This window comes from Microtus oregoni, unplaced genomic scaffold (genome assembly GCF_018167655.1).
Source record: "Microtus oregoni isolate MIOR12 unplaced genomic scaffold, Mior012 000023F_ref0000262, whole genome shotgun sequence".
Taxonomy (NCBI): Eukaryota; Metazoa; Chordata; class Mammalia; order Rodentia; family Cricetidae; genus Microtus; species Microtus oregoni.
In genome coordinates, this window is record NW_024543082.1 from 4918626 (window position 1) to 4932522 (window position 13897).

The following is a 13897-nucleotide window of genomic DNA, read 5'->3' on the forward strand; positions in this document are numbered from 1 at the left end:
GATTTAATCAGCTTGTCTCAAGAGTTTGTGTTGTGAGTTTATTGGACCGTCATGTGAGCAGCCAGACTTGTCTGGTGACAAAAGTTCAAGATATGACCCTCAAGGATGAGGAAGTTCTCCAAAATGTGTCTTTAAACTTTGTGACGGAAAGTGACCTCAGTCAAAAGAAAAGGACGGTGCACACAGAGTTTGAAATAGTTTGGTAGGCTAAAATAAAGATGGGAAACAAGATAAAATGTAAGTGGAGTAGGCTCAGTAGTTAAGAGCATTGATTGGCTGCTCTTTCAGTGGACCCATGATGTATGAGGCCACTTGTTCGTTCCCAGCTGCTCAAACTCAAAATAACCACTTAGAAACTATATTATTTAAATCACTGCTTGGCCAATCACTTAAGCATATTGCTAGCCAGCTCTTATATCTTTGGTTAACCCATTTCTGTTAATTTGTGTATCGCCATATGACAAGTTCTGTCTAGCATCCGGCATCTGTCTCAGGCAGGACTACATGGCTTCTCTTGACTCTGCCTTCTTTCCCCCAGCATTCAGTTTAGTCTGCCCCCCCCAAACATAGCTCTACTCTGCCACAGGTCTACTCACAGGTCAAGGCAGCTTCTTTATTCATTAACCAATAAAAGCAAAACACATACAGAAGGACCTCCCACACCAGACAAATGTTCAATTCCTAGCACCCACATGAAGGTTCACAACTGTATATAATTCCAGTTCCAGGAAATCTAATACCTTCTGGTTTCTGCCTCTACCAGGCAAGCAAGTGGTGAACAGACAGCACACGTGAATACAAAAACACTCCCACATATAAAATAAAATTTTAAATTGTGCCATATAATTATTTACCAAATAAAGCTTGCTAAGATTTTTTTTAAGAAAACTGTAATTTCCAAATTTAATGTATTTAGAAAGCGAAAAAATTTCACATACTAGGGATACAAATAGACATATTTCTAAGCAAAAACTCACAAGGTGATTGATTACAAGCCTTACAAATAAGATTTAATTCACAAAGTTCCTTCTGAAAATGTGTAAAGTAACTCAACCAGGAATGTCCTTCCCAGTATTATATATGACTGAAAAAATACTGTAACACAGGGCCAGTGGCATGAATTTGCAAGTAAATATTTACCCACAGAGAAGCTGCCGACATCCAGGGATGCCACTAAAGATCTTATAATGGCTAGAAAATGCTTAAAAGCAAATAGTCACCTGACCTACAATAAAATATATATTCAACAGCTACTGATGAATACTGGGCTATGCATGGTTTAAATTTTTTTATGTTTTTCTATACTTTTCAAGATTTCTTATAATACATGCATTACTTTGAAAAATCAACTAAAGAAATACATTCCATGAAAATGAACTATCAAGGACTGATCTGTTCTGTAAACGGTGCCCAAAGGTTTTTGATAGGTTTTGCTGACAGGGAGCCTATAGTTTTATATGAGATGAACTGAGATATAATATCTAGAATGACTGACTCATGGTCCTATTTCTCTTTGTGGACTAGGTCCTATGTAGGTTCTCATGTCCAGGACCCTGAGTTTAACAGGAGGAAGAATAACATAAAGGTATGCAAGGGGTATATGCTGTAAGATCTCCAGTTACTATCAGATACAGAACAATATATATGTATACACACATATGATTCTGTATTATTACGGCATATAGAGTATACATAGATACATGGTTCTATATCTGGTAATAACTAGAGATATTTATATATGTGTATACATACATACACATCTATATATCAGGTATTCAGGACATACTCATATATATGTATAGATGTGTGTCCTGAATATGATACAGAATCTTACATATGTGTTGTGAATATTTGATACAGAATCTTAATATTTGTTTCTATGTGCATACCTGAGTGTATTAGTCAGGGTTCTCTGGAGTAACAGAACTTATAGAATTAATCTCTCTCTCTCTCTCTCTCTCTCTCTCTCTCTCTCTCTCTCTCTCTCTCTCTCTCTCTCCCCCCCCCCCGTGTGTGTGTGTGTGTGTGTCTGTATGTATGCGCACGCACGTATGTATGAAAGGAACTTATTGGAATGACTTACAGGCTAACCCAACAATGGTTGTCTTTGTGGACCATCCAAGAATCCAGCAGTTGTTCAGCCCATGAGGCTGGATGTCTCAGCTTGTCTTCAGTATATGTCAAAACCCTTAAGAAGTAGGCTCTAATGCCAGCAAATGAATGGACTTGCTAGTGAGTACTAGAGATGCAGGCAAAGACCAAACTTCCTTCTTCCATGTCCTTTATATGGGTTGCCAGCAGGTGTGGTCCATATTTAAGGTGGATCTTCCCACCTCAGACGATCTGGATTAAAGGTTTATCTTTCCACCTCAAAGATCCAGATTAAAAGTGGATGTTTTCAAGTCAAAAGATTGAACTAAGAAAAATAGCTCTCACAGGTATATCCAGTAATTTGGGTTTTAGTTAATTCCAGATATAGACAAGTTGACACCCAAGGATAGCCACCACAGTTAGGAAAATTTAATTTACAAATTGGGTATAATATGGGACTAGTAATAAAGTAGTCAAAACAATACTATAATAAGTTATTTGACTGCCTCTGCTACTCTCAATACACCTTATTCTTATCATCCTGTACTTACCCTTCATGTGAGATGAGATAGCAACAATGCCTGTAAGAAGCTTGATGGAGGCCCTGTCATGGAGCACTAGGCTACTGTTTATGATTCTTCATCACATCATGCAAAATGCCAATGGCTAATCTGATAATGCTCAAGATAGGGTCTGTTGACTGCTGAGGTTCTATCGTGAAAGGAGGTGGTGGGACGGTCACCTGAGATTCTGACTGTTCCCTCCCACACTTCCCCACCAGGTATATAAAATTTTACCCAATCTCTGTGACCTCATGGTCCAGAGAGGTGCTAGAGTATACAGTGTAGGTGACGCTAATGGAAGTTAATGGGGAGGGGGGCTACTTCTATGCAGCTATGGGGACGTCATCACCCATGCTGGAGGCTTACCTGTGATGTGGGGGGCTTTGGAGTCACCATGCTCTTGTTACTCCTCACCGAGCTCTGTAAGGAGCCCAACATACTCACTGGCTCCCAAGGTTGGACTTTGGCAGAATAGTATTTTGGTTTGTCATGGGTACCCTTTTAAGAGGGGGCAGACTGTTGTTTACATCTCTCTGGGGGAAAGAGTTCCCACAACAATCCCTTAAGAGGAAGATGGTTCAAATAGAATGTTGCTTGGCCAAAAAAAAAAAAAAAAAGTAAAAAGACTAAACTATACAACAACTTTAGTGGATCTCAAGGACACTATGCAGAATGATAAAGGGCAATCTTGATTATTACATAGTATATGATTTCAGTCATGTAGTATTCTCTAAGTGATAACATTATGGAGATGGAAAACAGGCTAGTGGCTGCCATAGTTTTAGTGGGGGAAGTAGCAGAGAGAGACGTTTGGCAAAGGACAAACACAGTTCGTACTTTGATAGTAGTGGGTTATGCAAATCCACACCCATGGTAAATGGCAATCAACACAGAGTTCCAAGGTAGCCGCAACAACCACAACCATCCTAGGAAGAATAAAGATGAAGGCCTTGCGATTTCAAAGTTGACAAAACTACAGGGAGACAGGGAGGCACCAGCATAAGATGGCATATGGGGGAAAGGAACAGAAAAGAAAGCCCACGTATACAACCAAATGGTTTTCAACTGGGCTGTCAGGACCACCTGAAAAGTATGATATTTTCAACAAATGGTCCTGGGAAAACTGCATATCCACATACAAAATAACAAAGCAGACACTTTCAGGACATGCAAAAATTAACTAAAAATGGACAAAACCCTCTAAAGATTAAAACTATGGAACTCTTAGATGAACACATATGGGGGAAGACACGAAATCTGACAATGTTTTTTATACATGACACCAAAAGCACTAGCAGCAAAGGGAAAAAATAGCAGAGTAGTGTATTTGTTCTCATTATGGAACAGGCCACCACCAGTGCCTTGTGGTCTCTCTGCTTGCTCTTTAGTGACTGAACTGGGACCCCATATCCTCGCCACCCTCCAGGACCTTTCTGCAGGTGGTGCTGGATGGATCCCACCTCTCAGGGAGGGTAGAGAACAGGTCTCCATCTCACACAATCCGGTTAGTACAGGCCCTGTGAAAAATAAAGCTCTACCACTGAATAAATGGTTTAATTTTATTTCAAAATTGTACAAAAGGCCGTGAGTGGCTATAAAAAACTTTGTCTTCAGAACACATGGAAATTCAGAAGGAACAAAATAGGCATCGTTCACAGTGTAAAGGAAGGGCTCTCTCGAAGGAGGCGGGTTACAGCTCCTCCCTCCTCTTCTCTAGTCTCTTGAGGTCTCCCTCCCTGAGGGTTCGGATGAAACTAGTGAATCCCAATTCCTGCAGGGTAGGAAGGGAGGAAAAAAAAAAGACAGACTTAAACTCCTGAGTGATGCACACCCTCCCGCCCCCTCCACCCCCACCAACTCCTGGGCTGATCCACCAGGAGGCACTGTTGGCTGTGACATAACCCGCAGGTTCCCAGCAGGGTGAAGATGTAAGCATGGACACTGTAAGCATGGAGTGTCCTACTGACAGCTGGGGCTCCTGTCCACCTCCCTTCCCCGCCCTCTGCAGGGGCGACTTCCGGGACCACTCCGCTCACCGTGCGATCGCTTTCGTATTTTTCTACAAGTTTCCCGTAGTGGTAGTAGTGGAAAGTGGGGTAGGCCTTCACGGCCTCCTGCTGACACAGGTCCTGATTTCCGTCCTTGACACAGTCCACGGCAGCACAGGCGATCTAAGGGGTGAGGTGGGGAGGGTCAGCGGGGACGTCGCCAGTCGCTATGTCTGCCAGGGGCAGCGCTGGACTGAGAAGACACCATCGCAGCCCAGTTTTCTAAGGGTAAATCTTTTTGCTGGCACATTAAGACTCATGGAAAGTAACTAGCCACTCGGTACCTCAATTTCCTCCAATAATGACCAAACTGAAGCCATCAGAATGTCTCAAAGACCGAGAGGATTCCAATGAGGCCTGTCATTACATGACCAACGGTTAGCAAGTGTGGACGCCACACCCATACACTGCCCCTGCAGGAGCCAAGAGCCCGGGCAGGACATCGGATAAGGAACATTCTCAACCTTGTGTGATCTGAGCTATCATGGGGGTGGCCCAGTATGCCAGTGGACCAAAGGCACTCTGCACCATTCACCATCCGAGCCAGGTCCTAAGGATGCAGAATGCCAAGGGGTACATCCTGGATCTGTTACGGAGTTCAGTCTCACGATGGGAATTGGGTTGTGGTAAGAAAGTTCTTCAAGCAGACTCTGGCCTCTTCCTGTCTACCGTAGCAAGCTGCATATGCCGGCATCTTTTCCTTATTTTCCTTTCAAAGTAAGAGAGTATAAAATAGAAGCTGTGTGTATGTTGGGTGGGGCGGAGTTTATTTTGCTGAAAGCCACACATTGGAGAAGGAGGAGACAGAATCAGCTAGAGGCAATACACAAAGCAACATCCCTGGAAAGCTGGAATGGCAGGCTTGGATGGCAAGCGAGTCTTCATCTTATGTGCCAAGCCTGTTCCAGATGCTGGGCAGGGGGTGATCAGATGCACACAGGTGACCTTGACAAAGTCCAGCCACCGAGCACCTGCTATGTAACAAACGAGATCAATTTAGAGCCTGCTGTCTGCTGTGCTGACATCTCTGAGACCAAAGACTGTTTAAGAATCGCGATTCACAGTTCTGCCTGCTGGCTCATCACACCAGGCAGGGGTTTCTTTCCATGGAAAATGGCTCTGCGGGCCACAGCAGTCATGGCCATTGGCCATTGACTATGTGCCTAGGCAAGTGGCTACTGCCCTCTGCATTGACACCAAAGTAATCAGGAGGGTACAGTCCCGCTTCCCTGCCTCTAGAGCACTACCCCGCGCTCCCTTACCTCAGGCTTCCCTTTGCATCGTCAGCCTGACTGTTTTTAGACAACAAGACTTTTGCAGCGAAGTTTGCAAACTCACTGAACACAATCCATAGCTGGCTCTCAGGCCCGTTCTATTTGGCCCACATAGAACTTAAAAAGAAAATAAATTTGAATTAGCTGCCAATGTGGAAGGAGCCAGAAGATTTAATATAAAAATTTGGCTCTGAGCTCCTCTATAAACATCAAAAGATTGGATGGTACTTGCCCTGTGTTCCCACAGGCAGCGACTGGCTGAGCAGGCGAGCATCTGTCTCCTTCTGGGAGGTTAACCCTACCCTTCACCAGCACCCACAAGGAGCTCAATTCGCTTAGGCCAGCATCTGGCCACAGTGGGTTCCTGAGAACCCCGGTCGTCTTCTAAATTGTGTTCTGAATTATTTAGAAACAAGAGGCAGATGCTCCTGTGGTCACCCAAGTGCAGGGTGTTCTTCTCCAGGACAAGCACATCCAGCTCCACACGGCCAGCAGCACAGGGCCCGCAGCAGCTAGCCCTGGGCCAGGGGCCACCGCTTCTCTGCTCAGGGTTTGATGAACACTGCTCCGGGCCGCTGTACTCCCTGCATCCACTTTAAATTATGAATTCAATTTGTATACATGCCCTGGAGCTGTTGGAGATGTAGTGTATGGTTTTATAAATCTGCTAAATTAAAAATGTATACTTGTGAATCCTTCACACTAGCTGTCAGCTATGAACTCGGAATGTGGCTTCTAGCTATGAAGGGAATCCATGCTCCGTGTCTATAGAGACAAGTGTGGCTAATGCTCTTCAAACAGACCCTGTTCTCAGAGCTCCCATCTCACCTTTCTCAACTCCTGTCCCATCAGGACCTACTTGTGGTCTCCACTGGTCACCTGCATTCAACGCACCTACAGCCTCTAGCCTTGTTCTCCTGTAGCTACTACTGTGGATTCCTGGGCTCTGTGTCTGTGCCCGGAAGGATCCCCAGCCAAGGACTTGTCCTGGTACCTAAAGTCTGACCTGACAGCTCCACCAAGCCCTCAACTTGCAGAACTAAGGGTAATAATGGATAAGGGGTCAAGGACAGTACCCTGGCTTCAAGGACCTTTGAGTGGGACAACTCTGTGGCTCAGGTCCTAGGAGTTCTCCCAAGGGACAGAGATGCAGCTACCCACAGTCACCTGCTCATGTCATCCCTCCTGTGGCTTCGTCCCCTTTCATATCACGTTCTCAACCCTCTGTGGTACTTCCTGAGATCTCCCAAATACACGGCCTTCACAGGAGTCCCAGCCAGCACAGGACCTGCTTTCAGGAAACACTGACTGGCAGTGTTTGTGTTCAGATTCTGATGCGGCTCCTTCCCAGCAAAGGAGCTTGATTCAGGGCTCCCATTTGACCCCTCATGGACTTCAGACTCCATACCAGTAAAATGAGGACTGCAGTAATACCTAATCCATCAAGCTTCTGCGAGGACCACAGGACTCCTTGCTGATCAGAGGATAAAAGCCTCCATCAATCTCATTAGCATTCTGCCATTTAGTCAACATTCACTGGGTCTAAAGCAGCAAGACTTTTGGGAGATCTAGAACAAATGAGGCTCATGGGCTAAGGAGTGTCCACTCCGGATGGACAGGTGTGCTCGCTAGTGTCCAGGTCAGAATGGTGACGTGTGCCAGTCAGAGCGGGGCACCGGCAGCCTTGTGACCTCCTTTGGAATGACCTTCAGACTTTCACGGGCCCTAGCCCCATGCCCAAGGTGGGCATACTTTAAAGTATAGTGAGAGGTGAGCCCCTCCTAGCCAGTTCAGCAGTCCCTGGCCTCTGCTCTGGTCCACCTGCCTACCACCGTGGGTCCCTGTCCTCTGGGCCATTCAAAAACACCATCTATTCCAACACTCACGGTCTGTAGCCCTTCTCCACCAGCATGTCAACTGATAAGGTCCCCAGCTAAGCTCCCGGGAGGAGATTTAGGCTCCCTGGCTAAAACATGAGCTGCCTCACACAGCTTTATTGATTCAGTAAAATAAATCTCTGCAGGAGCTAATATTGACTTTGGCTATGAAAATGGAAGTGAAAAACCAACTGCATATTGATTGGGGAAGGAACGGAGACTGGCTGTTGGGTGGGAAGCAAAATACAACTTCAGGGAGTCAGGAGAGACCCAGCTCTGGCTAGCAATAGTCTGTAGGGCATCCTTACACCAAGGACATAGCTCCTTTCTAGGCCACAGTCCCTCCAAAATAAAAGCAAATGGGATGAGCCAATGGTCCCAAACACCAGTGTATGGCCAGCTTAAGGGCCAGCTTGTGTAAGTCACCAATTTCTGGAAGCATGCTTCAGAGCCTTCCATCTGATGGTTAAAGTATGGCACCCTGCTTTGGGCACAGAATGGGTACCATTCACCTTAGTTCCCAGACCACACATCGACTCTGGGAGCTGTTATTATTGCTGCTGAGTATGCTAGAAACCTCAGGTGAGTCAGCTTCTCAGACAGACAGACGGAGATGTGGAATGAAGGAGGTTGGACAGAGGGGCAGAGGAAGTGGGGTGAGGCTGTGAACCCAGAAAAGGGCTAGCCTCTGTCAGATGATGAAGCAAAGATGATCAGTACTGAGGAGAGCTGCAGGAAACGGCGCCTGTATACCAAAGTGAATGGGTAGGAGAGAGGCTAGCTCTAGGTGGCCTATGTGGACCTCACAGGCCTAGCTTCAGAAGGCCCTCGCAGTGGTCTAATAGAAAAAGATGTCATGGCAATGTGGGCCATGCTGCAAGACTTTTCTGGTTACCTTGGTCCCTTAGTAGACCTCCCCCAACCCTGCCTACCACACCATATGTACCAGAAGAGCAAGTCCAAACTCCGGGCATCAGAAAGCGATGAGAATCCCTTTGAGGATCTCCTAGAGCATACAGACACCTGGGCAGCCTCAGGGTAGGGAGGCCACTGACTCTACTCATTCTCCAATTAGCCTGGAGCCCTCAGTATTCTAGCACAGAGGAGATGGACTTGGAGCAACAATGATCATGACTTTGAGTGACATCTATTCCCGTGTTGAGGTAGGCAGTCATGCTATGGTGGACATCATTGGAGCTTCCAGTGCAGAAGCAACCACCAGGTTAGGTGATATGCAAAAAAATAAAGAAAAGAAAAAAGGGGTGTGATCCTTATACTCCCTCCTGGAAGAATAAGGGGGACCTCAAGGACATAGACAGGGTTTATGGGGAACAGTCAGACTTTGAATACAGGGAAGGGTTTCAAAGTCTAAGTAGGAATCTTGTCCTCCAGGACCTCACTGCCCAGACATGTGCCTGCTCTCGGCCTGTCTTCCTAGACTGTTCTCACCACCCTTTCTCTGTTGCTCCCTCAGGGTGCACCGAGGTGTCCTAGCACCTGTATCTCTGCCTCCATCATCCCGGAGGGACCTGCAGGCCTACCTTCCTTTTGCCTTTGGCCAAACCCTCACCATCCCCAGGACAGTGAGCTCTGTGCTCACGTGTGCTGCATCACCTGCTCTTCAGGATCAGCCAATTTATTGTGGGAAATCTGCTTAGCTTGTGTCTGGAGCAGCTGAAGGGAGCCGTCATAGCAGCACCATGACTCCGGGTCCAGCGTGTGTGTGTGTGTGTGTGTGTGTAAGTCCCCATATAAACCCAGTGAGGCCTGGTATGACCAAGTCTAAGGGCTGGGAACCATCTTTGCAACCATCTCTACCAGTCTCCAGATCAATAAGGTGATAAGAGACTTCAAGGGCTGGGGATATAGTTCAGTGGGAGATTGCTTGCCTAGCAAGAGGTCAGCCTTCAACCTTGTCCCTAAGAAACAACAAAAACCTAAGAGAAAGGAACTTGAGGACTGGAGGTTGAGAGGATTTCCTGAATTCTGGGGTCCATCCCTGCTTCAAGGGCCACATACCCACCCTTGCCAGTGGTGGCTCTGCTCCCTGCTGCAGGAAGAGGCCTGGCACCCACTCCTTAATCCACTCTGCAGCTCCAGTTTGTTAATTTTATGCTCCATCAGCTGGTGGCTGCAGGAGCCTTTAGCTCAGGCAGGACGAGGATCCTCTGGCATGGTCTGGTTCTCCCCCACTGCAGCCTCCTCCATTTGACTTTTGTGGGGTTCTTATTTGTATTTTTAATTATCTAAGTAACGCATGACTACGATCCTACTGTAAAAATGTTTGAGCACTAAAGGAAAATGAACACATGGCTCCTTTTACACCCCCTCCTCCACAGAAGGGCTGCTAGGCTTCAGTTTATATCTCCAGTTGGTTTTGCAGCAGAAATCCATTTTGGCTGCCTGGCGAAGAGAAAGAATGTTCTGCTTCTGAGAATGACCCTGCTCACAGGTCTGGGCAGAACTGCACACAGGGTCGGGGAATGTAATCAGAAGAGAAGAAGGTGTAGGAATCAGTGCAAGGCAAACTGGGGATGGAATGAGGGGAGGTATCCTTACCTTGCGGTCATCTTTGAAGGCATCAGCTGTGGCAGTGAAGTGTGGGATGACCTTCTTACAGTGTGGGCACCCTGGGTGAGAAGGGACAGAGTGTCACATAATGTCTGAAGATGGCAGAGCTGGGGCCACTCTGGAACTCTGGATAGTCCCTTCCCACACCCAGAGCCCCACATCCTGCTCACCCTGTCAGGGTTCATTTGTTAACCTTGACATTCAAATGTCTTCCATATCTTGTCTGTGGGCATGGGGCTTTGCAGGAGTCAATGCCCTTGAGTCTGGGGACACTCCTGCTCTAGAATTCTTCCCCTGCCACCTGGCCTAAAGGGAAGCCTGCAGAGGCTGCCCTGGAGACCACCAGGGCTGGAGCTACAGTGCATAGGGTCTTGGAGTGGACCACGTGTGCTCAGGACTCAAGTCTACCACGCTGCTCTCTTGCCCTAACTATTATGGCGGGTCACCTCTCCTGAGGAAGTGGTACTGGAAAGATGGGGTCGGAGGCAGCAACTCTGCCCAGGTTCCCAAGGTTCCTGTGTTGCTGATAGCTTCCTCCCCTTCAACGCCCTCTGCCCCTTTCTACAATCTTAATCTTGAAGGCAACAGTGGACGCCCTTGAGGGAGGCTGGGAGGAAAAAGAGCTACTGCGTCATCAGTACCCAGTCCTCGCCCCAGGGAAGAGGCCCTGAGTGGAGCAAGGGCTGTGGCATTCCACTTATGGTTGTTCCTTGCCTATGCATCACTTTGAGCCTGCCTGCTGGAGTGTACTACAGGAACTTATCTGTGAGCCATTTTCTGCTCTGGTCACGGAAGCTGGGGAAGCCACAGGCCCCACTGGGTGAACGGATAAGAACCCAAACCTGCCCTTTCTCACATTTGTTCGGCAGATATGAGTGAACAGAACTGCCATGGATAGACAGCTTTGACCCTGACTGTGGCAGTAATCAAGTCTGATGAAAACCGGTGGGAGGGGCCACAGACCCGCTGGGAGACCTGGGTCCAGCGTCAGCTTCCTGACAAAGGCCTGTGCACTCCACTTAGGGAGGTAGACAGGGCTGACTCTGTGGGAACGAAAATGGCTCTGCTCTTCTGCTTTCTCTTCTTGAGAATGAGATAATAGTGACTGGCATTTCAAAGGGTTTTGTGAAACTAAATTAAGGCTAAGCTACAAATTTAATCTGAATTTAGCATTTGAGTTGGTTCCTGAGATGGGTGGGACCACCCATATGGTCAGACTTGGGGAGCAGCCAGCTGGCCCCAGAAGAGAGGGGGGATGAGGGGGAGAGACTCGGGGATTTCCCAACATCTGATGCAGGAACAGAAGAGAGACCTGGGATGGCAATGGGTTAACTCGGAATAAATGAGCCCATGAGGCAGCTAATGGACAGATGACTTCTCAACCACCTAAAACGGCAATTCTCAGTAACACCATTAATTTGGCCTAACAGAGACACAGAGTCAAATTCATGAAAATGTCATAGTACAGAGGAGTGATGTTACATAATTTCAAAACATTTAAAGAGCACAGTCTATTGGTAGACTCATCTCGTGGGCAGCCACAGGCCCTGTGAAGGGCATGGGCCTACTAATAGCACGCTTACAGGGTGGGCTGAAAATAATCTACCCCAGGTCTCACAATCCGGTTTCATTATTAATTTTCCCTTTTTAACCTCCACTTATCGAAAGCATAAAAGCCAACTGTCAGCCCAGCGCGAGTTCCTACGCCATCGATTTTAAAATATCGAGGCCTCAGATGCATGGCTTCTCGCATCTCATTTTCTCATTAGCTAAAGGGTGCAGGGCAGATGACTAACTGGCTGGCGGGGTGGCTGGGCCAGAAAGTGCACGGGATGTTTCTGAGAGGTTGAGGGGGACCAGAGTGTGCCACGGCTTCTTCAGATTTGGGGGAGGACTGGAGAATGTGCTGAGTTGGTCCAGGAAAGGCAGTTCCTATGAGCAGATCATGCAGGATGGAGTGGGTATAAAGAGAAGCGGGGAGTAAAGAGAGGCCTGGGGAGGCAGATCTGGGGGAGGAGGACAGTGGCAGGGAGGCCGGATGGGTAAGGCAAGCCTTTTTACTTGAAAATTTTATCTGGTACTTGACATTTCTGCAGTATTTATATATAAATGTGTGTGTGTGTGTGTGTGTGTGTGTATGTGTGTAGCTTACAAGTAAGTGTATTACCATCACAATGCACAAAAAGACAGACTTCTTTGTCCTTAAGATTCCACACAGTTCCCCAGGAGTGCGGGGCAAGATATGAAAACAGGAAACTAGTAGGAAATGGGGAGCTCTGAGGACTAAGACCTTCATCGGCAGCGGAGTTATTCCATAGCCCCACTGTGGCCATGAACTGGCATGGAAGAATGTTCTCAGAGAAGGCTGGGAACCCCTGAGGCCGGGCAGGGATAAGGCTCCTTCCCCCATATCCTGGGTGCAGTCTGGAGAAGGGAGGCAGACTAGTCTCACCTGGCTAGCATGGGAGGATCCCTGGAGACACAGAAACCTCTAGGTCCTCAGTGAGGAACAAGGAGTGGCCTGGGCTAAAGAGAGGGAGCATTTCTGGGGAATCACTGTGTCTAGTCTATGTGAAGTTTACTTGGTGGCTGGTCACTGAGCTGACTGTCGTGTACTGGCTGTTCACAGAGATCACTCTTGATGAACTTGTGCCTGTGGCAGAGACAGAGCTGCCTGGGCTGCAGGAAGGGCCTGCCATGAACTTGCCACAAAGCCTAGAGCAAAAATCCCGTGTCTCAGCCCTCCAACCTCTTCTGCTCTGAAGAAGCGGGCAAGGTCTCTGAGGATCTCAGTGAGGGCCTTTGAGAGCAAACCAGAGAAGAGGTCAAGGTTGAAAGGGAGGGAGGCTGCCTGGGTGTGCTGGCTGCCGGAGGGGTGGGGTCTCTAAGACAGTGACGGTGACAATAAGAGCCATGGTAGGCTTCTGACACTGAACAGTGGGGACGGGAGCAGAGCAAACAGGAGGTCCTGCCACAACCGAGTGGGTTTACGACTAGACGGAGTGCCTGGCTTCCCTGTAGACAGAGACTTTTATTATCCTCACTCCATTAAGCTGAGCTGTAACCTGGGGGAGAGAGAGAAGGGCAGGAGAAGAGTGGGACACGCTAAGACGCTTTCCCTCCAAGTGTCAATTAACAACTTCAGAACGGGAATGCACGAGAACCCGAGGTCACAAACACCCCTGTTAGCAGACACATCACTTCCTCAACTTGTACTCTGATTAAAATGAGAATCATGGGGCTTGCAGGTGAATCTGCCTTTACAAAAGGTCAGTGGGAGTCCTAAGGCTTTGAAGACAAGGTCAGTACCAGGAGAAAGAACAGGAGCAGAGGAGGGGGGAAAGAATTGAGTTCGCGTGTATGGTGTGTGTGTGGTGTGTGTGCAGTGGGAGGGGGTGCAAACAGGGGAGCACAGGCAGCATGGAAAAACCCGGAGACTGGGACTGGAGAGATGGCTCAGTGGTTAAGGGCAT

General features: G+C 47.7%; 1 protein-coding gene across 1 annotated transcript in view; it reads right to left on the reverse strand.

Annotated features, from left to right (window-relative positions):
• Positions 1–4199: 4199 nt before the first annotated feature.
• The window catches only part of Pdia5 (protein disulfide isomerase family A member 5), an 89598-nt gene continuing 79900 nt past the window's right edge, over positions 4200–13897 (reverse strand). The window contains exons 15-17 of the mRNA XM_041673175.1: positions 10413–10483; positions 4691–4825; positions 4200–4425 (exon numbers count right to left, since the gene is read on the reverse strand). Of these exons, the coding sequence (XP_041529109.1) occupies positions 4345–4425; positions 4691–4825; positions 10413–10483 (287 nt within the window). The 3' untranslated portion in view covers positions 4200–4344. The remainder of the gene's footprint in view (positions 4426–4690; positions 4826–10412; positions 10484–13897) is intronic.